This window comes from Oculina patagonica, chromosome 9 (genome assembly GCF_052425735.1).
Source record: "Oculina patagonica isolate OP01 chromosome 9, crgOcupat, whole genome shotgun sequence".
NCBI classification, from domain to species: Eukaryota; Metazoa; Cnidaria; class Anthozoa; order Scleractinia; family Oculinidae; genus Oculina; species Oculina patagonica.
Window position 1 is genome coordinate 12,105,198 of NC_135766.1, and position 25,730 is coordinate 12,130,927.

At 38.4% G+C, this 25,730-nt stretch overlaps 2 protein-coding genes across 4 annotated transcripts; one reads left to right on the top strand and one right to left on the bottom strand.

Annotated features, from left to right (window-relative positions):
• Positions 1-24,564, top strand: LOC144665661 (uncharacterized). 2 transcript variants are annotated; one of them, XM_078526936.1, is made up of 19 exons: positions 1-1,246; positions 1,837-1,947; positions 2,359-2,469; positions 3,074-3,184; positions 4,015-4,128; positions 4,917-5,045; positions 5,425-5,505; positions 5,877-6,017; positions 6,670-6,780; positions 7,413-7,541; positions 8,963-9,073; positions 10,166-10,294; positions 10,811-10,927; positions 12,120-12,278; positions 13,147-13,272; positions 19,872-19,970; positions 20,611-20,718; positions 21,361-21,462; positions 23,796-24,564. In XM_078526936.1, the coding sequence occupies exons 1-19, from the start codon at positions 19-21 to the stop codon at positions 24,110-24,112; spliced, it is 3,534 nt and encodes a 1,177-aa protein (XP_078383062.1). In that variant the 5' UTR covers positions 1-18; the 3' UTR covers positions 24,113-24,564. The 2 variants fall into 2 exon arrangements, with proteins under 2 accessions (XP_078383062.1, XP_078383063.1); XM_078526937.1 differs by lacking the exon at positions 5,425-5,505.
• On the bottom strand, positions 13,997-16,640 carry LOC144665787 (neuronal pentraxin-1-like). 2 transcript variants are annotated; one of them, XM_078527080.1, is made up of 4 exons: positions 16,581-16,640; positions 15,803-15,908; positions 14,962-15,208; positions 13,997-14,565 (listed from the first exon to the last, which is right to left on the bottom strand). In XM_078527080.1, the coding sequence occupies exons 2-4, from the start codon at positions 15,885-15,887 to the stop codon at positions 14,196-14,198; spliced, it is 702 nt and encodes a 233-aa protein (XP_078383206.1). In that variant the 5' UTR covers positions 15,888-15,908; positions 16,581-16,640; the 3' UTR covers positions 13,997-14,195. The 2 variants fall into 2 exon arrangements, with proteins under 2 accessions (XP_078383206.1, XP_078383205.1); XM_078527079.1 differs by lacking the exon at positions 16,581-16,640 and having other exon boundaries at positions 15,803-15,980.
• Positions 24,565-25,730: the final 1,166 nt, after the last annotated feature.

Consider the following 25,730-nt stretch of genomic DNA (forward strand, 5'->3'; position numbering starts at 1 on the left):
TACAAGAGTACATTTGTTATGGTTAGGCTTTCTTTGGCTAAAGTCATGCAGCTCAGGGCTTGGGCTACTGGGGTAGCTTGGTTAGGTTTGATTTTCTTCGTTGGTTTGGTGGAAGTCACGTTGGTAGAAGGCAAGGCGAGAAAATGGAAGTCAAAAGTCCACGTTAAAAGGATCGTCGAAAAACCATCACAATCTCATCAAAGACATAATAATCGTCATACATACTCTAGACAACATTTATCAAGTGACAATTTCGCAAAAAGACAACTCTTGGGATTGAATTCAAAGAAAAATGACAACTTTACTTTCAATGTAATCACGAGAAGCACTCCGTCAAACCTGTCATATGGGACAGTAAGCAAATTAAAACGCAGTTTTGGGAGTTACCCGCAAAAGGAATCTCAAAACAAAAAATTTCGAAGAAGAAGAAAGCTTCCAGATTATACCAATGCGCCATCAATGCCTGGCCGCTGGAATTCGAACGTTTTAGAAGGTACGGGACGGGATGAGGACGGCCTCATTAAAAGATCTCGAAACAGGGTAAGATTAAAAACACAAAGATCACATCGGAGGAAGATTGATTCATCTAATGGCTTTACTGCAAAGCAAAATGTCGTTAGATTGAGCTCTAATGAGCCCGATGACGCAAATATTCCCAAGGAAAAGAAACGGCAGCATATTGCCGGCGGAATCACATACACTGACGGTCCAAATGTCTTCGGTAATGGAAACGCCAATGGGATATCTAATGAAGGATTTGCTGGTAATCCTGATAGTTTCTTTGCAGATCCGATGGCTGCTAGAGCAGACCAACGTGCCCTTCATTTATCTCACTTCTTTGCCCCCGCTGTTCACAAGTTTTTGCCTGCCGAGCACCGTTATCCCAGTGCACCTATTCACAGATATCTTTCTTCTCCGGTGATCTTCAAAGATGCACATCGGGAGGGATATCCGGCCCCCGGTGGCGGCGAAAACTCCTTAGAGGGTAGAGCAGTTGCAGGTCCAGCTGGACCATTCAATGAAGCACCAATGACACTTTTTAATCAAGGACCACCTCATCATGGGCATCGTGTCATAGTTATAAACAGGCCGATCCACACTCCTGTCCCATTGCCTGTGAACGGACCTCCTAGGGTTGTCCTTGTCCATCACCCAGTGCCGCTACCACCTCAAAGATTCCCAGTGCCTGTTATGCCGAGGCCGCCACCATTTGTTATTGTTCATCACAGGGAATTTTCTGGGCCTGGTGAGTTTTAACTTTCTAAGAAAAAACATCTGCTTGTTTATTTTGTGAAAAAAGTAGTGACATTCAAAAAATGATATCGTCAGACGCGGACTGAGTTATATTAGCGATTTAATGCAGCTGTCAAACAAATATATTTTTATGAATTTTTAAACTTTAAAATGGTATTTTTAGGGCTTTTTAGGATAAAAAATTTATAAAAAATTAATGGAGCAAGAAAAGAAAAATCTGAGACACCGTTTTTTAGACCAATAATTTATATGTAGATCAAATTCCACATAAAAGTTTTGGCTCTCATGGAAAAACCAAAAACTGCGCAACATCATAATTGCAAACAAAATGCTGACGTTGCTTATTATGGTCTATATGATCAAAACAAAATCCACAATTACAATCTTTATTCAATAAGCTTTCAGAAAATATATATACTTTATTTGAATTCCCATTGATGGTTTGCACACAATTTCACTTGGAACGAAAACGCCAATTTTCCTTCCGTGATACCTTAAATAATGTGTCTCAGAGGCAAACTAACAAATTGACCATGTTGACAATAGCGTCCATTGAATCACTTTGTTACTTTATTTTTGTAGCGATTGACCCTTGTGGCGTTAATCCGTGTAGAAACGGAGGTACTTGTACAGCAGTGATCACCGACTTTAAATGTATCTGTCCAATGGGATACAAGGGAGACAGATGTGAAGGTAATACGCAACACAAGATGACCTATGAAATTTTGTATGACCATAATACTAGTTAAGGGTGACTGTTTCACGGTGAAGCAATATCTGATAACCTAATCACAAATTGTAAGTAAACTTGCTTTCTTTCTAGCCACACACTGACTAGGTGCCTTTCATCTACCCATGAAAGTTTCTCATAATGCGAGCAAGGATTTACATTATGCAGTTTTACCCATGTTCTTTCTTTATCATGCTGGGATTCGCTCTTGACTTCCATCCACTTTGATAAAAACGTCGTACGCGTGTATAGCCTAATTGTTAACGAGAGTTAAAATGGGCCATAGACAAAACGGGTAATGAAACAGACACGAAATTCAAACATGTTTTGATAACTTTAAAGCCCATATATGTCTCTTGTATGCACTCTTTCAGTTCAAAGTAGATGCATTCCAAATCCATGCAAGAACTTTGGGAAATGCACAGAGCTCCCTGACGATTTCGAATGTACATGCCACACTGGATTCCATGGAAAGGCATGCGACCGTAAGTTTAAAAATGTGTTTTTCTTTTTGTAGCAAGACAGTTTTGTAACGTGTTGAATTGAGCTAGGTTGTGCGATAAGCTATTCAGTTCAAGATTTTCTTAAAGTAGCTTTTTGGATAAATGTATTCACCTAGTTATAGCATCTTTTGGAATACTATGCTTGATTTTAAAGATATGGTTTTGTAGCGCTAATGTCCACATTTTTTACATGGAATGGCTTTTGTTCTTATAAACTAAAACTCGGTAGTAAAGTGAAGACCCTCCCATCTAAACTGAAATACCGCCTTTCTTATAAAGAGACTAGTACCATACTTAAGCTCTTATTCAAACGTATTATGAGTGATGTGTGGAATTGCTCGTGTGTTCTGGGTCGAGTAATAGCTGTCATTGAAGTTCTCAGTGGTTTGACAGACAAACGAGGCGAAAGGGTCATTTTGCATTATTTTAACAGATGTGCTGATCCTTTCGCCTCGTTCACATACCTTCTTAACAAAGAACACATTATCACAGGCTCAACTGCAATAACAATAATATTTCTATCTGCTTTTATAATAAATAGCATCCTTAAAATTTTGATCTCCTAATTACAGTGTTCCTATTTCAGTTGAAAGCAAGTGTGAACCTAATCCATGTAGGAACGGAGGAGTATGCACAGAAAACGTTGATAGTTACATATGTTCTTGCGCGGCCGGATTCATGGGTAAAAATTGCGAACGTGAGTAAAATTTCAATGTCTGTACAGTTTATCTACGTTACTATAAATGTCTTTTTAGAGGAACTTAGCCGATAGTTTGTCCAACATGTACTGGTAGATTATTATCCAATGAATATTTCTGGAGGAAAGTTGTACTTGAAAAGATGTTTTTCGGCATTTATTTATATTTTTTTGGTGGCAGTTTATCTTTAAGGCAGGATTGCGGGAATTTTAGAGATTCAGATTCCACGACGGCGGTTTCATTTAAATCTATTCATTGTTACTCGATAACAGCAATTAACCATCCAATAAAAGTCTGTCTCCGAGCCATGAGGCCCATACAGCCGGAGCTTATCCCGGTTTCCGTAGCATTAAGCGACTAGAAGTATTGCTACTCCCCCTGGATGGGATGCTAGTCCATCGCAGGGTTACCTCCCCAGCAGTAAATTCGCCGGTACCCATTTATACACCTGGGTGGAGAGAGGCACTGTGAGGAGTGTCTTTCCCAAGAACACAACGCAGCGCCCCGGCCAGGCCTCGAACCCGGGCCGTTCGACTCGGAGTTGAGCGCGCTAACCATTAGGCCACCGCGCCTCCTCTTTAACTCTGTTTTTTTTTTTTTGTTTCATTACAGACCAGGTGGGGTTTCAACTTAAAAAAAAAAAAGAATGAATAATTTCCAGATAGATACAAAACAATGGATAGAGAGCATCACATACCACGCTAAATATGTCTATTTACCATCTGTCTTTCTTTTTCTTCTCCTTTAAACACATGTGTAAACTGAAAAGTGAAGACAGTTTATAGTGTGCATTTCGTAATAATTCGATATTTACGTAATCTGTTTACAGAGGAATCAAAGTGTTTACCAGTGAACCCGTGCAAAAATGGAGGCATGTGCACTGAAGATCTGAGCGGTTACAAATGCAACTGTAAAGATGGCTACAACGGAATCAACTGTGAAGGTATTCCTCAGTGATTTGAGCTTGATATCTTCATATAAAAATTATAGGTTGAAAAGACGGATATCCCTGAAAATTTTTTTAACAAAAATTAATATGAAGCAAAGCTAAGCAGAAGAGAAAAAGTGGCGAATACCACGTTTGCAATGCATTTCTAATCCCCTGTAGATTGCAAGTTAAAGCTTTTTTTTTAAACCGTTGCAGCATTTTTTCCTGTCATTTGTTTCGTTTTGATTCGTCCGAGTCGAAGCAAAGTTGAGGTAGATACGAGTTCCAATCAATATTATGAAGATGAACACCAATCACACGATGATCATACTAATAATGACTTCGCTTTGCTTTTGCAAAAGTTTTTGTTCAAAGCACTTGTAATGGAACATTAGGGGCGTATTTACTTGCAACATACGCGTATAACCGTCGCATTTGCCCGTTGAAATTATGTATTGTTTTCGAGCTAAAAAACAAGAAAATTCTAATGAGCAAATGCGACAGCTATACGCGCATGTTGCAAATAAATCCACCCTTGATGACACACACATAGCACATGTTCAAAATCATTTGTTAGTAATTTTGACATCTATGTCGTAGTCCTCCTGTTAGAGATTTCTATTTTTCAATTGCCGTCATAAGTTGTCATCAATTGTTGTGGATATACGTTTAACAAAAGTTAATTGATTTTCATTAAATTCTTTTCAAAGCCTAGTCAGGCATATCCAGAAAGAAGAAAGTTACCTTGATATACTGATTTTAACAGACTCTTAGCATATGCTTGTATTCACTTATCCTTTCAGTTCGCGAAACAAGTACCGCCTGTGATAGTTATCCATGCCGAAATGGCGCCACCTGCATTGCTGATATCTACGATCCATCCAGATATTCTTGCTACTGTGCGTCAGGCTTTACAGGACTTAGTTGTGAAGGTAAGTTCAGGCGAAAGTTGTTATAACAGGTCGAAGCAAAGCGCAAGCTTTGATTGGATGAAAATTGACAAAAACCCTATTCTCTAGTTTATCACCAGATTTGATAAAGAACCAAGGGCAACGAATTTATTGTTTTGCAGTTTTTGTTGTTGTTGTTTCCCTTATAAGCACAACGTTATCAGCAAAACAGACAAAAATAACCCAAGTATCCCATTACCCTTTTTGTGAAAATAACAATTCAGTGCCCAATAATGTAATATTATCTGAAATATTGTTTATCACAGCTTACATATATTCTCTATTGCTAGTTACGTTTAAAATGTATTTATTATCAATGCCTTGTCCTTGCAAAACCCTTGCATGACTTGCATGGTAACAGACATTGCATGTGGCAGCTGCCCTAATCCGGGGATTTGTATCAAAGGAGTATGCAGGACAGATAATGACGAGTCAGGCCCAGGTATGACTGTCTTTACGTCTCAGATATCGATGTTCCGCTGTGCGATTAAGCAACGATAGCAATTCCTTTCACAAAATTTAATTATAAGTTACCTTTTTTTATCGAGGTCATCGATGCTTTAAACAGTGATAAATAAAAATTATTGTAAACAACTCAGTCATAATAAGAGGGGTAAATTACGAGTGACTTATTAAAAAATATATGTTCATACACGAAACCCCTTAAACTTGACCAACTATTGTTGGCATGCATGGATTTCATCTATAGCCTAACTAGCTGAATATAATGGCAAAGAATACGATTTTTTTTTTAAAAAAAAGAGACAGAATTGGAGGCTATGGAGTATTATTCATATATGTTCTTTTTTACAGATAGAGGTTTTGAATCTCTTGCCCTCTCTACGTCGCCTTGCAATCCATTTAACCCTTGCCTCTTTGGAGGCCATTGTCTTCCGGATGGAGAAGATTACACTTGTTTGTGTCCCGAGGGACGAGGAGGAAGCCATTGCGAGCGTAAGTTAAACAAAGTTTTTTTTCTCGGGCATTGCAGGTTTATTACACGGCTAAGGAAGTCAAAGGACCAGTCACTAAAATCAACTAATGCTCCAATGTCGGTCCAGCATTTTGTAAGTGTTGGGCTGGGTGTTGACCAAAGTGATTTCGACCGAACCCACGCGAATTCGTTTCCGATCGAAACATGAATGCACACGGTTGGTCGTCAGTCAGGATCCCGTTATTTTTTGTGTTCTAAAAATCTTTTTCAGTCGCGTAATAAACCTCTTATAAACTAAGCTTTCTCGGGACTTTACTGGCTAAGTGAAATTGTTTGTACCAATCTCACTGCGTCGGGTCCTTACTGCATGTCGAAACATCTGATCGTTAATCTCTCAAAACGACCCTCGTGATTGGTTGTTGGTGCTGTTGTTATATTGGACGTATATAATCTGGGTAGGAGGTTATTAAGTCAGGCGGAGAGGGGGGCAGTAAAGGAAGCAACACGCAGAAAATGATTGGGAAGTGTTCATTACCTTTCTTAACGTTGTTTGCGTCTTCTACAAAGGCTTAACTTATAATGCGATTTCGCAACCGGTGAAAAGCGCTAGAGAATCAAGTGAACCATGGTCACTTTTGAATCTTTATCATCTACGTTACCTTTTGTTTGTAGATTTCTTCCAAGAAAGCAGCTGTAATGGCTGTCATCACCATGCTGTTTGTATCTCTAGTAAATGTACATGCAGACAAGGGTACTCTGGCGACGGAAGGATCTGTAGACCAAGTAAGTAGCCATCAGAGGAGGCGTCTCTTATTAAGAGCTATATCAGACCGGACGCAAGGCATGGGAAGAAAGCTTCAGAACAGATGTCATATTCTAGGTCAATTTTGTAATTGTCTTAAGTCGCTTTGTTCATCTTCGATTAATCCAAACCTAACTCAATTAGCCATTAAGAAATTTAATCTTAGTCTTGAAACATACATATAGAGAAGCTATCTTTACATTAACAACTGTAGTTGACTTGTGTGTCAAGGTATATCTCCTAAGGTCATACATTTGCGTACTGTATGAAGGTAAGTAGAACAATTTCAAAATTGAAAGAGAAGAAGCGCCAAAATATGCTGAATTAGCCCCTGTCATTCAACCATGAACGAAGACTATAGCAAATGAATATTGCTCAGAATAAAAACCTTCAATGTTCCTTAACAATAGCCTGCGTAGCTGGCGGGCTTTTTTGGGTTGCGGTTGTGTTGGGCTAAGCGCGCTCGCGAGCAAGCCGCGAAGCTTTCGCTTTCATTACCTAGGACCCTCGCGGCTTCGCAGCTTGCTAGCGCACGTTAAAACCAACAAAACCGCCAGTTATGCAGGCTACTTAACAAAGTCATTCCCTTTCCGCTTAAATCTCCCGCTTTCAGAAATCTCGCAGTGTCATCCGAACCCATGTGAAAATGGTGGAACGTGCCGTGATGAGGACGCCGCTGACTCGCATCAGCCTGACTGGTGGTGCGAGTGTCCAAAGGGATACAGCGGACGACGATGTCATGGTATGGTCGTACTATAAGAAGAGATAGTAAGATAACTAGATATGATAATTCAACCATATCTAAATATCTTACTATCATAACAATTAAAGGTTACTTGGCAAATCCATACACTAACAAAAAGGTGCAACTTCAAATGCATAAAAACTAATTGCCAAACTTGTAAAACCTTTAATATTACCGTATCCAGTTTAGATTCCTCCATCTGCTTTTGAAAAAGCCATAAGAACACAGTATAAATAAGTTGTCCTGACGTTGGAAAGTTATCGAGAATTCTTGTTTTAAAAGATTTGTTTTCAGTTCCTTGGACGTGACAAAGGTTGCAATCCGAAGCTGTTTACTCAGCCGTTTCTGGCATTTTCGAGTCGCTGAAAAAAATGCTTGACAAATACCTATTAGTAGTATAAGGTTTTTCCGAGGATTTAAGTTATAGAATGTCGAATTCGCGAGAATGCTTTGGTTCAATTCTTCATTCATGTTTGAAGAACATTTTCTCGCAAAATCGAAACCGAGCTGAATGAAAATAAAGCGCGCTCCTGCGGCCGGCTTTCGGTGGGTAAACTTGAAAGCCGTGATAAATGCTGGGAAATTGTATTCCCCTTGGAATACCGCAGATTATGCAACGGCTTTCTAGGCTTCTGATTGGCTGTATTCTTTAAGGCTTGGGATAATTATAGGTGATCGAATTTTAATGTCATAGTACATATTAAAGATAGTTAAATTGCCCTTGTCTTTCGAAGTTCTAACAAAAATGGAAATACAGTCAACTCTCGCCTTGCGGACACCCCGCTATTGCGGACACTCGCTATTACGGACAAAATCCAGATCCCCGGCGAATAATGTTTGACTGGAAATGACTCCCGCTATTGACGGACTCTCGCTAAAACGGGACACTAAACGACGCCCCGAGCGGTGTCCGCTATAACGAGAGTTGACTGTACAAAATAATCTGTTAAGCCTCAAGAACGAGATTTAAAGGTGCATAGCGCCGAGTTGGCTATAACGATCTCATATCCAACAAGGGCGAGTGGAATAATTGTTTTATTGAAAAACGCACAAAGAATTGCAATATTTGAGCTCCCCAGCTAATTTCGTTGACGCGTACCGGCTACTTTATTTGTGATGAATGTTATATATGCTATAAACCATTGCCAGTTAACCAATCAAAACGTAGGAATTGCAATTATACCATTGCTAGTTTTTAATAATCTGAAATATAACGGATACAATTTTACTTGCATTTTGTTGAAATTAAAAAAAGTATGGGTTCATTATAAATTTCATCATTTGATTTTATTACCAAAACAAGTTTGCTAACACTCTTCCGTACAGCTAACAATATAATCAACAATTGCATTGTAAATCATTTGAGGTCCTAAGAAATCACTTAACATCTGTAGCTTTACTTTGTTGTTTCTTTGCAGTGTACGATCCGTGTTCAAACTTCAAATGCCACAATGGTGGAACATGTGAATCCACAAATAATGAGCCACGATGCAAATGCGCAGCACCATTTGAAGGAACGTCCTGTCTCCGTAAGAGTTTGATTTATCTATTGTTTGAGTCCCATGTTTACTTTTGTTAACTACTTACTTCTATAGTCAAAGTAAACCTCTTGGAAACTCGTACACATAGACCAAGTGTGTAACCATTCAAGTAAAAGCTATAGGATGACCTTTGCCGATGTCATTGGTTACATTTTGCCTCATTGGCATACCATCTCCATCATCTCCATACGACTTTGCGTAGAGGAGGCATCGTGCTATATATAAACTGAAGAGTGTTAGAGCTTGTAAAACGTAATAATTGGCGAAATGTTTTGCTCTCTGCGTGTAATATTGAAGCAGATATTAGTTTTAAAAACTGCAAAACGTTCTGGTTGGGAAAAGCGCTAATAAGCAATAAATTATTTGAAAAAAAGTTTATCCCCCAAATTTAATACATCAAGCTCAAATTTATAGCGAACGTTAATCGTGCCAATGTTCTTTCAATTTCCCAATTGATTTTTTTTTTTTTTTGCTCTATCAGAAACTGCAGTGGTTACGCTAATGAGGCAAATATTGCAAACAGAGATTTCCCTATGGAGTCGTATTGACTGCCCTAACGTTTTTTTGGTACACGTGTCTCCAAATACTGTAGAACCCCGCTAACTCGAACTAACTTCCATTTCCCTGGGATTTGATCTTACTTTTCAGCCATTTTTGCTCGGTTAACTCAAACTCGAACTGGGTCAAATTTACCCCGATTACTTGAATTCCGGTTCTTGGAACTCGCCATGGATGCCCATTGATTGGAGCAACAAACATATCACGTATTTGTCAACAGTTTCCCACTCTTACCATAAACATTCATGGTTGTGATAGAGTTTCTGACGAGATAAGTTCGATTTACATTGTACTGTATACTTAAGTGCTGAAAATCAGTAAACTATCCGGCAATTATTACTTGGCAAAATAAATATTCAATCGACCCCGATACTCATGACGCGAAACCCCGCTCACTCGAACTGTTTTTCGTTTCCCTTCAGAGTTTGAATTACCGGGGTTCTTCTGTAGAAATGGAACTTGTACGTAAAAACTTGTTATTGTAAGTTTCTAGCCTATGTTGCATTGTTTTTAATATTTTAGTCGATAACTCCTGTTTACCGAAGAATGGTGAAAATAGGAATCCTTGCAAAAACGGCGGCAAATGCGAATTCACCAATGGCGAGGTGAAGTGCGTTTGCCCAGTCCAGTACGAAGGCCCGACATGCTCAGGTAAATTGCATGTTTAGCTAGACAGCAGAACAATTTCTTCATCGTGTTGTCGTCTTTCCAGTTAAACAATATTTAAACTATTCAAAATAATTTGAATTTGTACATTTAAGTACCAGAGTGTGAAAAAGGGACACATATTTTAACCAGCGACACATATTTTGGACCAAAAAGTGAACATTTCTTATAATTTTCTCGATAAAACGACATTACACTTTTCATAAACACGACGGAGTTAGACAACAAGAAAGAAACCGAACTTTTTTTTGAATACGGATGTAATTAACGATAACACACTGTTTTCTGTGTTCGTAACGTTTTGGCCAATCACTCGGAGCGCGCCACAAATCGAAGTGTCAAAATTTTATACTATTGTTATGAATTGAGTACTAATTAAACACAAAATACACTTTTAAAGTTGGTGTTTTAAGATTTCTCATGTGTTTGTTTCTTTGTGACCTTAATATTCATTTTCGTTAATTTTCCGAGCTCTCTTTCACTATCTCTGTTTCTCTCTAGTAAATAAATGTGATAAATGTGGCAAACACGCATTTTGTGACAACGGAATCTGCAAATGCAAACCACCATACATCGGGGACGGAATCACATGCAAAGAGCCGGAAGAACCCCCAGCAAGTTAGTATTGATGTTAGAGCGGTTTTTACTTGAATTTCAAAAGTAATTCATGTTTGCCTTGGTTGAGCACTAATTGTCTGAGTGATGACTTTGGTTTTTGGTTTTACAACAATCAATTGAAAACCAGTACTCTACAAATTAAAAACAAGTTGATAACAAGTTAATTAGTCGACAGTCAATTGAAAACCGTTCTACAAATTAACTAGTATAGTTTACTATAAAGTGCCCCCGCTTTTTTTTATTTTTTTTTTTTTTTTTTTTTTTTGTTTTTTTTTTTTTTTTTTTTTTTTTTTTTTAAAAATTAGTCACAAGTTCAAGTCGATTATATTACCAGGTGCGTAAATACATTAGCGGAAATATTAAACATTATGTCTATCACACTTATTCCCGGCTATAACAATATTACATCCAGCCAAAAGCCTAAAAAATCAGAGTAACAAATAGAAATGGAACAACCCACTTTTGGATCAATTTATATGAATTGGAGAATTTTTACCTTTATACTTGAAAAGTCACGCTTTTGTTTATTACTCGTTGTAACTTGTAAGATGTATACGGTACAACAAACCTCCGAAAGCAAACCTTACAAATGTAACGCTTGGAACATAGGTAGCCGGCACGTAGCCAAGAACACGAAACCAATTGCTCGAAATCTTTCGACGTATTACTAACATTTGCTTCAAATATCACTTAACACAACCGAAGCAGAGAAACCGCTCGAACAAATCTGTGAACACGCGTAGGTCAAAACCGGAAAACAAAACACTGCTAGCAGATGGTGAAGCTCGAAACACGAAGGTGACCAAACCTCATGGTTGCAAGTACCCGACACTACCGTGCGCGCTTGCAAAAATATTGCCCGTCACGACCGTGCGCGCCTAGTTTCGTCATGAACCCAAACACTGTCGGTGGAAATTTTATCACCTCTTACTCGGACCACTCGAGCAAGAAAAAAAAATCCAGCGAGAGGATTTGCTCGCACAATCAGCATGCTGTATTTGATTATGGTGCATGCTCGCTTATACTGACTTTTATTGTGCGGCTCTGCTTGCCATGTTGCAAAAGTTATTTGTTGTATAAGTAATCGAGTATGGTTCTCGGCGATCTTTGAATTACCAAGACCGCCACAAGGAGCCACAAGTTTCGCTAGCTTTGAATATAAGGACATTTTTGTTTACGTTCTTTTCAACAGGGGCCCCTCCAACAGCCCCTTCTGAACTTTCACCTAGCTGCAACCCAAACAAATGCTTGAATGGAGCGGCGTGCGTTGAAGGAAAAGATACGTTCTACTGCGTCTGCAAAGAAAACACCTCAGGCAGGCTGTGCGAAAAGAAAACTACACCAACAACCGGTACGACCATAATGTTTAAAAGAAAAAACAGCTATATGTCACGGATGTCTATTCCTGAGAAAAAGCCAATCCTTTGAAGTATGTCGTTCCCAGTAGCCATTTAGGGACAGACCATTTTTTGGAGAGGGGGGGGGGGATTATTTTTTCAGAGAAGTTTTCTCTGCAAACATTTCAGTTTTCTGCGAACAAGTTATTTGGACTTTTTTGCTTTGGCAAATAATTTTGTGTCCGTCTCTGACGTGTTATGGGTGGAGGGAAGATTTCACGCTTTTTACGTGTTTTAAGGGAGAGGGTATTGGTTACGGGGGTGGTTTAAGGCGCGCGGGGTGGATCGAGTGGAGCGCTCGGGGAGTTATTGGAAGTTAATCCACCCTCGTATCCAATCTTCTCTCACCCAAAAACCCGTAAAAAGCAACTGGGTACGAGTCTGATAAAGTATTATTTTTTTGGTGTTTTCTACCTAAGAAAAACACTACTATGAAGCTAACTTCAAACCGTCAACAGTGATGCAACATCGGAAAGATGACTTAAAATACCGTGACATATCTCATTTAACCATACTTCAGATTAATCTGCTAAATGAAAGAAAGTGTACTGCGGGTTACAAAACCTTCTTGAAAAAATATTGGCACTGTCAATTGAAATTAACTTACCGGAGGTCGATTTTCTTTTTCAAGGATTTTACTAATATCAGCTTCAAACGTACACTAAAATTGCCATCTGGCGTCGAATATGTGACCCACCTTGCAGAATATTTTACTTTGGTTCAATAAAAATAAGAGTTGCTACAAATGCAGTGAGATTTCAACACAGGTAAAAAACTGACTCATATGTACCTATCATTACTTTTTTCTCACATACCTAACAGCTCCACCTAAAGCAGTCTGCCATCCAAATCCTTGCCTTAATGGAGGAATGTGTAAAGAAACAGGATCCAACCAGGATTTTGATTGCATCTGCCCTAACCCTCGGTTCAAAGGAAGGTTTTGTGACGGTACGTAATGCAATTGGTGCTTATATGGGGGAGAGAGACTTTTTTAAAAGACAAGTTTAGATGAGATGAGTCGAAATCATGGAGATCATGACTCAAGTCGGCATTTTAGCAGGTTTCTTAAATGCACTAATAAAACTAAAGATGAGTTAAATTACCAGAATTTTTAGAAATTCACCAGAACCATACGCCTGACCATGCCCTAGGAACTCGAGTACACGAGTCATCTTTTAGCAGAACTCCCCAGTGGCCCAAAAGGCCGCAGAGTGGAGCCCCATAACCATGTAGGAGAACCATGAATTTGACTTTTCATGGTCATCGTGGCTAGCGGCATGTCTCGCGGGCGCGTATGTACGTCGCGGGTACGTCGCGTCCTTTAGAACAAACTGAGGAAGTTCTTGAATGTGAACAAGAGTAGATACATGGTAACTTGGGGGTTTGCAATTCTTGTACGTACAGAGCTTTTAAACATTGCCCTCCATATATATTTTTTTTTGCAATAAGGAAAAGGCGACAGAGCCTTAAAAAATCTAAGTGTTGCGCTTTAAGTGTGCTTTTCGATTTCGGTTTTCTAGCGACAGAATGCTATCTTTTATACTTAGGTTTAGGGCAAGGATTAATAAAACCCGTAGGAAACTAACTTTAAAGTTCTCATATAATGATAACACTTTATACACATCATCAGTTGCATAAGGATCCTTTATTTTAAATTTTCATTTGTCTTTATTCAATACAATGACCTTCTTTCGTCATCAACCACATAGAATGAGTGCATCTCATTCTAATCTTGCTACACCAAATATTACATCAAAACATCACTGCGCGTTTTGAGAGTAATACAAAACAACAGTCGAAAAGTCATTGTTGAATCAGTTTAAGCCCATTTATTGCCCAACACCTTACTGGATCCTAGAGAACGGATTTCTTCATGGCTCCACCACCACAACTCCGCCATGAACGCCATCTTTAAACTGGGACCACCAGTTCACTGATCCTTGGGTGATATGGCAGTTGCGGTGCTGGGCAACAATATCACTCTCAGACAGTTCAACGCCCCATACATTCACCTCTGTCAATTCGCCAACAAAAGATTCGGCTGCGTCGAAACCTTCTTTTTCGTCCTGGTCCTGTCCAATGACTGGGGTACCTCCGGTCGTAATTTTACCACCTACATGAAAGCCTGTACCACTGCCGACGACCACACCATCCTTGTAGAACTTGTAGTCTCCGTTGGTGTTGCTCCATGTAAAGCAGACATGGTTCCATTTACCATAGTCAAGACCGACATCAGCATGCCTTTCAAAATAGAAATGAAGTTGCAGGGATAATAACTAGATTACAATAAGAAGATCAATATTACGGTAAAGTAATATTTATTGGAAAATTTATGCTTTCGTGATCTTGATAGCTTACTATTCCGTTTTCTTTTTACCTTAAGGTTACTATTGTTAGCAGCTACTATATCTTTAGTAATTTTGCGAGTTGTGCAAAGATCACTGAAATTCAGCGCTCGCTAAAAATGTTCTCGGTCAAATTAGAAAATTTATGCTTTTTGGATCTTCATTCGTAATAATTATTCAAGTGCACTTTTACTTATTCAAACGACTTTTAGGATAGAGTATTCCTTTTCCACAATTACGATACTTTTTAAGCTGTTTTGTCAGCAACAAAGACTTGCAAAGTAGTCAGTACCTTTCATTGTTATCAAACCAAACATTCAAAGTTGGAGTTGTGCAAAACGACAACGCATTTCCCCACGTTGCTTCATCTGTTTTGCAGCTATACACGCACTCGTCCCCACCATGTCCACCGGAAGGTTTGTTGTCATCAGTGTCCTTCGCAAAAAAGCACACTGTAGCTGCATCCAAATCATACACGATAGAGCTTTCTTTTATCGCGTAATCTGTAGTGGTGTGCTCTGGAAAAATCATTTTGTACTCTGCGGAAAGACAACGTTTCGATGTAATATAACAATAAGGCTGATGTTCTAGTGTGTAAATATTTTTCAACCCGACTCATTTAAAAATGAGCTCGTACAAGGGCTAAAAACATACTTTATTCACACCCAAAAACACTTCTATGTTGCTATTATAGTATTTTCATAAGACACTGTAAAAGAAAAGCTACGACGATAAGCAAGATATCGTGAACACTGTCGGTGTCGAATTCGTGTTGTTTAAACAAAACTCGGCAGAAAACCATCAAAAATTGTTTCGGATCCAAATAAAAAAAACGTTTAAGTCATTTTCAAACATGTTAAAATGGCAGTTTGGGATTATTTGCCTGAAATAAGCTGGTTTTGCTCGACGAAGACAAACTTATATCCACTTCGCTGCCTGGGGTCTTCTTTGAGCTTCTGATATTTTACCTTCCAGCAAGAAAAAAGGGTGGAATTGATTCAGGCTATGTTCGTATTTTTTTTTCTTGCTTGGATCAGGGCAGCAGGTTAAAAATATATAATATTTCACTGCGTTAAAAAAAATGTTAAATTTGAAACAGCATTCGTAGCCAGTGTAAATTGCGTCTTGCTTACCCTTTGAAGGAGTGCAAGAATCTGTAGCATTCGTCACAGAAACAAACAAAACCACGAGCAGGAAAATAGCAGAAGCGAACTTCATTTCTCTTCAATATTCCTGGAGCTGATAAAAAAAATATAAAAGCAGTTATATTAAATTCGTCATCACTGTAATAGGCTTGTATGGATACCTGCATCTACATTCTATACTTTCAGGTCGCAGAAAGAAGTTAGCCGGAACCTTCACAACAATATTCAATTTTATCGGTATTATACATACAGGCATATAGCAAATAAAATACGCGCTGTACCGATGTTTTTATTAAGCCCTCTGATGCGCTGCCACGTCAGCAAAACAAAACGCTGGACAAGAAGGAAGTATCATTGCAAGTTTATCAGGAGCGTCCAATTTTCAATATTTTTTTTTAGAATTTTACTAGCGATGCCTCAGCCTTTACGTTTTCGATTTGAACGCGAGGATTAGAATTTGGCTCTATGAGCAAGGGTTTAAACATTGAAGTCATGGGACCACACTTCGAAAGGCCTATTGTATTATTTGGGACTTCGCTAAAAAAATTTCCAGAATCGACAACTGAAACAATATTTCTAAAAGGCAATGGCTTCCACTCGCTCGGCCCCTTATGACCATGAAACGAAAAAAATAACAATGTAAAAGCCTAGACAGTAACAAAGACGACAATAAACGCCCGAAAAAAAATGAATCTTTTAGGGAAAGTGGTCGTCGTCGATACATATAAAATAAATCTATTTTATTGTTACTTGTTATAATTCCTACCTTTTCCTTTGAGCTTGGTTCAACGGGTCAGTACCGATGTGGGAGCAAGTGCCTTCTTCGTGAACTCACTGAAAATGTTGAGAGTCGCTCTGAAATGTGCCCTTTAAGTAGGCGCTATTGCGTAAGACACCTGGCAGCCTCGCGCGTGGAACACAAATGATCGTAAACTTAAATTCCTACTTCTTAGTATAGTTTCATTGACTACCAAACCATTACCGTCCAACGTAATTATTTATTGTCTCGGCCAAGTTCACAACGTTATCATGTCTACTTTTTTTCCATAGTTTTACCTCTCGAAAGAAACTTGGTCTGGGACTAAAAAAATTATTTAAACCAAGCTTAGATGGAGAATTAAATTTCATAGGGAAGTTGAAATGTTAAAACAAATTATCTCCTTAAATAAGCCCCTTGTAGGCTTGTTGTTACATGTGGCATTGCCTGAGGGGCGCACACGCATTCTTGCTTTTTGATATGGTTTCTTCGACCACCGGCACCATTTTGCTATTGACTAGCTTGATTTTACTGTTTTCATTTGTTATGTTCTTCGTACAAACTGTTTTGGAACTGAATGCTTTATAGCAAACCTTAAGCCCTCTGTGGGCAAACTTCAACACAAGTAGCCCCATTAGCAAGTTGAACTTGCGTGCAGGCTTGCGTCGGGTGGCCAAACGGACTCGCAAGTTTACTCGCAGGTGCACACAAGTGATCAAAAATTCATTTCAATGTTACTGCGCGTTGCGCAACAAAGTACCTAAAGCAAACGGCAAGGCTTGCGTTGACTTGCGTTGGATGGCCAAACGGTAAAAGCCTGCGCCGATAAGCATGCAAATTTGATCCCAACCAAAGTGAACGCAATTCATCGTATTTCAGCGCAAGTGCTAGCAGGGCCTGGCCAAACAGAAAACAAGTCGACGCAAATAGAAAAAAAAAAAACACTTGCGTCTACGTTTGGCCAGGAATTAAGAGGGGGATTGGACTAAGTGACGTGTAAAAACAACTTGATGAAACCCATCCCGCAGATAATTCTTATGCCTTTTAAAATGCCTACTGTCAGTTGTATTGTGTGAGGTACTTAGCAGTTGCTTTGAGTACAAGTTTGGTTTCAATTTTGATATGTTGATTACTAAAGCGTTATTGACTGTCGCGCTTTACTTCTTGCCTAGCATCGTTCCCATTTTCTTTTTGTTTTTAATAATATTGTTCTTTATAACAAAAGAGCCTTGTTCTGGAAGTGAACGTACCCCAAACTAAGACTAGAAGGTGGCTTATCTGATTGAAAAAAAAAAATTAAAAACCAATTACGCGTATATAATTTGTCCTATTGTGTAAGATACTTAGCGGTCGCTTTGAACACAAATGACATGAAAATTCCTTCTTGTCAACTTGGTTTCTTTGACCACCAAACCATCCTTCTCTGGCCTGCTTTGTTCTGTTCTTTAGGCAAAATTGCTATATTTTCAAACTTATTGTACACGAAACTGGGGAGCGGTTAATCCAGTTCACACCTATCAATTTACATTGTTTCACCTCGCATCTAATGCCTAACTAAACCTCTCTCAAGAGTTCTCAGAAACAATGGAATTCAAATCACAATCAGGCCCCTTGAGAAATTACAACAGGAGTTTGCTTTTCCGAAATCAAGACCATCTGCGGAGATACAACAAATGTTGTTTATAAGATCCCATGTACGGACTGTTCGTAAAGCTATATTGGTGAAACTGGAAGATGCTTACAAACAAGGAAGAAGGAACATATCAGAAACACTAAAACTTTTAAAAAGTGTTCCAACATTGCTTCACATGTCTGGTTAAAAGACAATTCCATTGACTTCGATAGTCACGTGTGATGGACAAGGGGAATTTTCACGTTACAAAAACTTTGAAATCTTGGCACACAGCAATAACGAACAACACAGGCAATAACGCGAAACAATTATCCAGACAATATTTAATTTTGAACTTGCCATTAGCATTTTTGCTCGCACCAAAGAATTTTTATTGTTTTATTGTAATTTCAGTCCCGTTGAACACAAATGACATACGAAAAGTACAACTTATCAGCCATGATTCTTTGACTACCGAACTATCCTTTTCTGGCCTACTTTTTTTCTGTTCTCTTGGCCAAGTTGTTATATTTTTAAATTTACTGACCTCGAAACCGGTGGATTTTTAACGAAGTTCGTCCCTATAAATTTACATTGTTTTACTTTACATCAAAGGCCTAACTGAACCTCTCTGAAGACTTGTCGGAAACAATGGAATTCAAATTACAAGCAGGCTCCTTAACACAATACCACAGGAATTTGCTTCTTTGAAATTAAGAACACCGGCGGAATTAAAAACAGAATGTTGTTTATAAAATCTCATGCGTCAACTGTTCCTGGAACTATACTGGTGAAAGATGCTTCCAAACAAGGAAAAATGAACATATCAGAAACACTAAAACTTTAAAAAAGGTTCCAACATTGCTTCACATGTCTGGTTGAATGACTATGACATACGAAATTATTATTATTATTATTATTATTATTATTATTATTATTATTATTATTATTATTATTACTATATCTTTGACTTTGATAGTGCACGTGTGATCGACAAGGGGAATTTCAGCGTTAGAAAAACCTTGAAATCTTGGCACAAAGCAATAACGAACAACACAGGCAATAACGCGAAACAAGGATCCAGACAATTGAATTTCCATTAGCATTTTTACTCGCACACAAACACTTTTATTGATTTCATTGTATTGTCGCTTCACACTGTTAGTATATTTCAACGTCCGCGTTCATTACTCGAAAGACTACAGGCTGGAGTCGAAGTCTGATCGAACAGAGACGGGAAGAAACCGAACAATCATTGGACATCCATGCAATGGTCGACAGCTGCAAAACATGGACCGAGACCAGACACAGACCACTCATGAGGTCGCGGGAACCGCTGACCGGAATTGGCTTCGTTGGTCGCCTGCTCAGGTCACATTTTGTTCCTCTTTATAGTCAGTAAATTTAGCGGAACTCCGCTTTTAGGCTACGGGGAACTCTGCATTTAGGCTGAACTAAATCTTTTTAATGTATACATGACTTGCCATAGCCCCACAAAATACTAGATTTGGATACTTTATTATATGATTATAGACTGTGTGTATCCAATGGGCACACCGTCCTCCTTGCTTATATTGCATTTCTACGTCCATTTGCATGACTTGCTAGATTTCTTATCAGAAACAGTGCATAGCTTGCCTTTGTTATTACTAAGTTATTAAAAACTAGTAAATATATTTTGCTTACAGTGGACATGTGTGCTGAGTGTGATCCACATGCTCGATGTATAAATGGAAAATGTTTCTGTCGGAGGGGTTACACAGGAGATGGATTTTCTTGCAAAAGAGGTAATTTTTTTTAATAGAAACTTCCGATAATAAGGAAATTGTTAGTATTCTCCTTGCTACGAATAAGACAGAACAATATATTTCCAGAAGACAACAAAAAAGTGTTTGGTGCAAAAAAAGTTTACTGGCCAGCACCTTTGAGGCAGTGTTCATTTCAGAGCCCCAAATTGTCATCTCCAGTTGTAAGTAAGGTAAGGAAGGAAGGTAATTTATTTTACGTCAAAAGCACGGGGAGTGGCTTTCCAGTCTCCCGAGCCAGAGGCTCATGAGAAAAGTGTTTGACATACATGTAAAAAAAGATTTTAAAACTATATATTAAAAAAATACAATATTATTATACTATTAAAATCTTAAAAATATGCGTTAAAAATACAATATTAAAAAGCGATAAAAATACAACATATCTGTAAAAGAGTCATTAAAAACAAAAACTACATTGGCAGCCACCAAAGTTTGTTCAATTAAGATGTTTAATAAAAATTGAAAGAACCAATCAGAACCAATCAATCCTCTGACTCCGCCAAGTAGCACAGAAAACCTGCTGTGTTGGTGATTGAATAAAGCAAAAATTAAAAAAAATACCTAATTCTAAGTCAGAAAAATTTTACTTTTTTTTTTTTTGTTTTGTTTTGTTTTTCAGTTAAACCCAAAAATAAATGTCCACAGTACGCCACCACTATTAGCGGTGATATCTGCATTTGTAATCCTGGTTATTACATGAGCAATACTGGAAAGCGTGCCTGCATCCGTAAGTATTTATTTATTACCACTAAAATTTGTAATCAAAAATCACACTTGTTCCTATAGACCTTTTAAAACGAGGTTACTCGACCAGTTATAGGCTCCACGAAACGACGGGCAGACAGACAGCTGATGTCAATCAATCAGAGAAAGAGTCTAAATGATCATTAATTACACAACAAAACAGCAATCAAACAGACGGTAGATGGCTATTGAGATCATATTGGCTGAAATCGTTCTTAAATACAAAAACTTACGCCAAATCATGATCTTTTGCCCCTTTCAATAATGTCTCAGTTTCAATTAGTGCAAGGAATTATAGGCATACACAGGGTGTAAGTCAATTTTCCCAGATACCCTTGCCCTGTTTTGAAATTGAGAAATAAAGTCCTTAAGTAGAATATACTCTCTAATTATTATGGTTTTATCGTTGTTATACAAGAATCTTTTTTTTACTTGCATACATGCAAATCAACGTTAACCGATACAATAATTTAAATCCCGTCAGTCCTTAGCAGTAATTTATTTACTTCCTTTATTGCTTGAATCCGCTTTTTAGAAATATTTGCTGACATATTATGAACGAAAATATTTTTAATAGTGGTAACCACATAAATTAATTAATTGACACGTATCACATCTGTTACAGCGAATACGGACATATCACGAACTACATTACAACATGAGCCAAAAATTGAGATTCCTCCACCAGCGGAGGGTGCAGCATCAAGAACAGGACAACAGTGGTCAGGTAACAACAAAAATACATCTTAATGTGCTGTGCATTATTTTGTGAACTGAGTTTTTTTCTGCATATTTTACGTTGCGAACTTTTTCGGCAATTCAGTCGAAAAGATGCAAGGAGTGAAACAAATGCACAGCTGTTATGCTAATGTTTGAAAGCATTCGAATGGATATATTATTTTAGCGCTACATTTACCGCATGGCTTAGGTACCACCCAACCACCCAACTACACAGACGAAACCTTATTAGCCTAGTCATGGGCTTCCTGCATTTTAAAATAATAAATGAAAATAAAACCTTTTATTATATGGCAAGCCAGTCTTAGGCAAATCCGAGCGTTCTGATTGGTTCTTTCTTGGTCGGGATTTTGCCATACGGACCGTTTCCATGGAAACGGTCCAAGCCGTGTATTTTTTTCGAAAGCCGGCAAATTCAAATTTCCAACTAAACCTGCGAAAAGGAAATGTGTACTCTCATTCTTCACGAAGAAACTACCGAACGGATTGATATTTTACTGAGCTTACAACGAGGACGAAGAAAACGAATATTCGCCAAGCGAATTTCAACCGAATTATCTTAAAGATTGGGAAACTTCTGATGTGGAAACTTAAACAGGCATCACCGAAAGCCAGGAGCTAGGCCATACCGCAGACGATTTTATAAACGAACGGAAAACTATAAACACAAATAAGAAGACGGCTACTGAAATCTACGCTCTACTCCGCTACATTGAAGGTAATAGTATGACAAAGGAAATAATTGATAGCCTACCTGCTACCGCGCTTGACCAACTTTCCGTCCAAATGAGTCCAAAATTTTCACGCAGCGATTTTTTTTAAAACACTCGAACCCAAAAAAAGGAGAAGAGTACGAGCAAGCAGCAATTTCCAGTTTTCAACGAACCATACAGAGATACTTGAGAAGAAATAGCCATTCAACATACTCAACGATACCGAGTTTAAAAAATCGAGAAGAGAACTAGCTGCGAAGTGCCAGTCACTAGTTCACAAGTACGCGTAGTACGGCGAAGGAAAGAAGCCGCGAAGCCGTTCAGGCGATTGATGAAGACGGCGAAGTCGAAGATGCTCTTTTTGAAGCGGGAGAATTAAGCGACTCCAATCCAGTGGGCAGTTCATAGAACTGTCTTGTCCTTTTTTTAAAAAAAAATTACCCTTACCACTTCGGTTTACGAGCCAGGGACAAAAGCCGAAAGTTACAGGAGCTGAGACGTTCAACTTCAACGCCGAATGATGGCCCAAGAAACCTTAGTTTGGTTAGCCGAGCGGCCTTCTGGCTTTCAGTGATGCCTGTTTCAGTTTCTACATTACAACTTCTCCGATCTTAAAAGAATAATAAAATCCGCTTGGTGAACGTTCGTCTTCTTCGTCACGATCAATAAATTTGTTTTCAAACTCGTGGTACCTTGTTCTTTCTGCGGTTGCTCGCGTCATCATACTGCACTTTACGGAGGAAGCCCTTTGAATGCAAGTGACCGGAAGTGCTTTTAACAGAAAAATAAACAAGCATGGCTCGAGTGCCATATAATAAACTACTTCTTGCTCGAGCCGTACTGGGGAATATTGGCCCTCGGTCGTTTTTGTACGGACCTCGCTGCGCTCGGTCCGTACTGCCACGACCTCGGGCCAATATTCCCCAGTACGGCCCTCGCGCTCGGTTAGTAAGAGGTTATTATTAAAGTGTCAATCTTAAATAACATTACCAGAACCACCAAATGGAAACACTTAAAATGTTACATAAAATATTATTTTTACAATGAGGATCAGCGCAAGTTATGATTTTATAACATACCTTCGAATTAGGTTTTTTGTTGTTATTTTTTCCAGTGGTTCAAACAAAAATAATTTTTCATTATGGTGTTAAAAAATGAACAAACAGCTCGTTATCATTCTTCAAACTTCCAGGACTAAACATAAATTAGTAAAAGAATATAACATATTTTAGTTTTTATTCCACTTGCCTCAGAAAAAAAGGAATAATGAATCTCGATTAGTCCACAGAGCCGGGATACTTGTGGTTTATCAGCTAGGGCTAAAAACAGACTATACCTGTTTAAAGATTATCGCTAATATCCCGATTGTAAAGCTTTGTTAAGACAAGGCATGTATAATTGCAAGTGCAGAGGCGCATATTGAGGGGGAGGGGGGCGGTACGGAGGCTCGCGCACCCCCTCCCCCCTTAGATGACCTGGGGCTTCGTATTCGCTGTTAAAATTTGTTTACGTCACCTGTCAGTTACGCCATTCCTCAGTAAAATCCTGGATCCGTCCTCTGAAGTGTATGTTATGTTTCTCAATACACAATGTTTTCTTATTCACACAGAAGACATTATTGTCACAGAATACCGCAGTCTCGGTTGCTGGTCTGACACCACTGACTGGCGAGACTCTTCGAAGCGTGCAATGATGGTAATGGAAGGCTTAGATCCTATCCTTGCTGACAATTATCACGAACGGAAACAGCCAATCAGCAAGTGTGCTGACGTGGCGAAAAGGCTGGGTTTCCATGTCTTTGCAGTACAAAATGGAGGACAGTGCTTTGGTGGAGCGGACGAAAATAATTACAAAACCTATGGGCCTTCAGAAAAGTGTGCTGACGGAGTAGGGGGATCGTTAGCTAACGATGTATACAAGCTCTAAATATTTCTGAACCTGTGATTCCATCATTTATGACTTAGGTGACTTGATCGTCACTTGTTCAGTTTAACAACGAGAAGTGCTACTATATTTGTAGAGAGCTTTACTGCAGATGTGATCTGCATTATTTCAAAGGCCACGAGAGAAACGTTTTTCCTCCTCTAGGGAATGTGTCTGAGTGCTCGTTCGACAAATTTTACTACGTAACTTATAAACAACATCAGCAACAAGATAGATGCGTGATTTCGATGATCATTTGTGTGTATTATGGAATAATGCTATTTTACAAAACAGTGTAAAAACTTTTGCAATACCACACACACAAAAATGTGCAAAACTAATTAAATGCCACAGTAAGTGTATAAAGGCTGATATAAAAGATAATCCTATAATGTAATATCAGAATCGTTTATTGCTGATCTGTTTGGTGTGTTTTGCTGCTACAATAGTAAAAATTATTTCCTCTTTTCTCCTTTAACTCATTTTCCCCTTTGACGGTACCGTACTACCCGATGTATAAGGCAGTTTAAGATACGCTACGGCGAGGTGCTACTACGGCTACCGTAACCGAAAAGGTCTGGGGAGAGTACGTCCCGGCAGCCCGCCAAATTTAGTGTAAAAGAAAGGAGAAATAAAAAAAAAAAATAGGCTAAAGATTTTAAATTTTTTTTTTTTTTTTTTCCCCGCCCAATAAAAAAATATTGGGGGGGGGGGGGGAAAATTTTTTTTACAGCAGCAAAAAACAAAAACAAAAAAAAAATAAATATAATATAAATTTTTATTTTTAAAAATATAAAAATAAAAATAATACGTTTTTAAATAAAAAAAAACAATATACCAAAAAAAAATGGTTTTTTTCCCAAATTAAAAAAAAAATTCAAAGACAAACAAAACAAAAAAAAAAAAAAAAAAAATAAAAAAAAAAAAAAAAAAAAAAAAAAAAAAAAAAAGAAAAAGATTATCTGGGGTAATAAGGAGATGCGATGGTCGCTTTTAAATCACTCCCTTGTCTTGCCGCCACTTGCCGTGTTGCCAGATGGGTGGCCATTTTATTAGCAGGCCACATGAAAGCAGTGAAACCGAACAAGAATAAAGAACATACATTGATTGTTCATTTTCACATTAAATAAAATGTAAATAAATCAGTATGAGGGTAGTGAGTTTTCGAGTGAAGGATTGAACCAAACCAAAGCGATCAAAGTTGCACAGGGAGTCTAACTAATTATATCTTTTCAGCGATATGCATAGCCATATATAAAGTAGACCCAAAATAATTTTGAAGCAGTTATTAAAAATACAGTATGCCACTCTACAGCAGAGATGAACAGGATTATTAACGAACTGCAAGCATTTGCATGCCTTCTTAAAGTAACTGTTCTTTTTATAGCTATACCCAGCGAAAAGGCCTGTCGAGCCAGCGGCTTTAGTTCCTCTTGCCAATCACAAAGGACGCAAGCAATCTGTGTTCCAATCAAAATTTGAAGCAAATACATTTAGCCTGCGCGAAGCCCGGGAAAAAACGTGCGTAAGCGTCTCATGATTGGTTTTGGTTTTACTCCTGATTGGATGAAAAATGAGCGGAAGATTTGCAAAGCAATCACTAAGTGAATGCAAAATAATG

Excerpts from the sequence above, each read along its gene's own strand:
- LOC144665661 (XM_078526936.1), top strand. The coding sequence starts at position 19 with ATGGTTAGGCTTTCTTTGGCTAAAGTCATGCAGCTCAGGGCTTGGGCT. Across the intron at positions 10,295-10,810 it reads CGAAGGCCCGACATGCTCAG|TAAATAAATGTGATAAATGT; the intron begins GTAAATTGCATG and ends GTTTCTCTCTAG. Across the intron at positions 21,463-23,795 it reads AACAGGACAACAGTGGTCAG|AAGACATTATTGTCACAGAA; the intron begins GTAACAACAAAA and ends TTATTCACACAG.
- LOC144665787 (XM_078527080.1), bottom strand. The coding sequence starts at position 15,887 with ATGAAGTTCGCTTCTGCTATTTTCCTGCTCGTGGTTTTGTTTGTTTCT. Across the intron at positions 15,209-15,802 it reads TTCTTGCACTCCTTCAAAGG|AGTACAAAATGATTTTTCCA; the intron begins GTAAGCAAGACG and ends GTCTTTCCGCAG. Across the intron at positions 14,566-14,961 it reads TGGTTTGATAACAATGAAAG|GCATGCTGATGTCGGTCTTG; the intron begins GTACTGACTACT and ends CTATTTTGAAAG.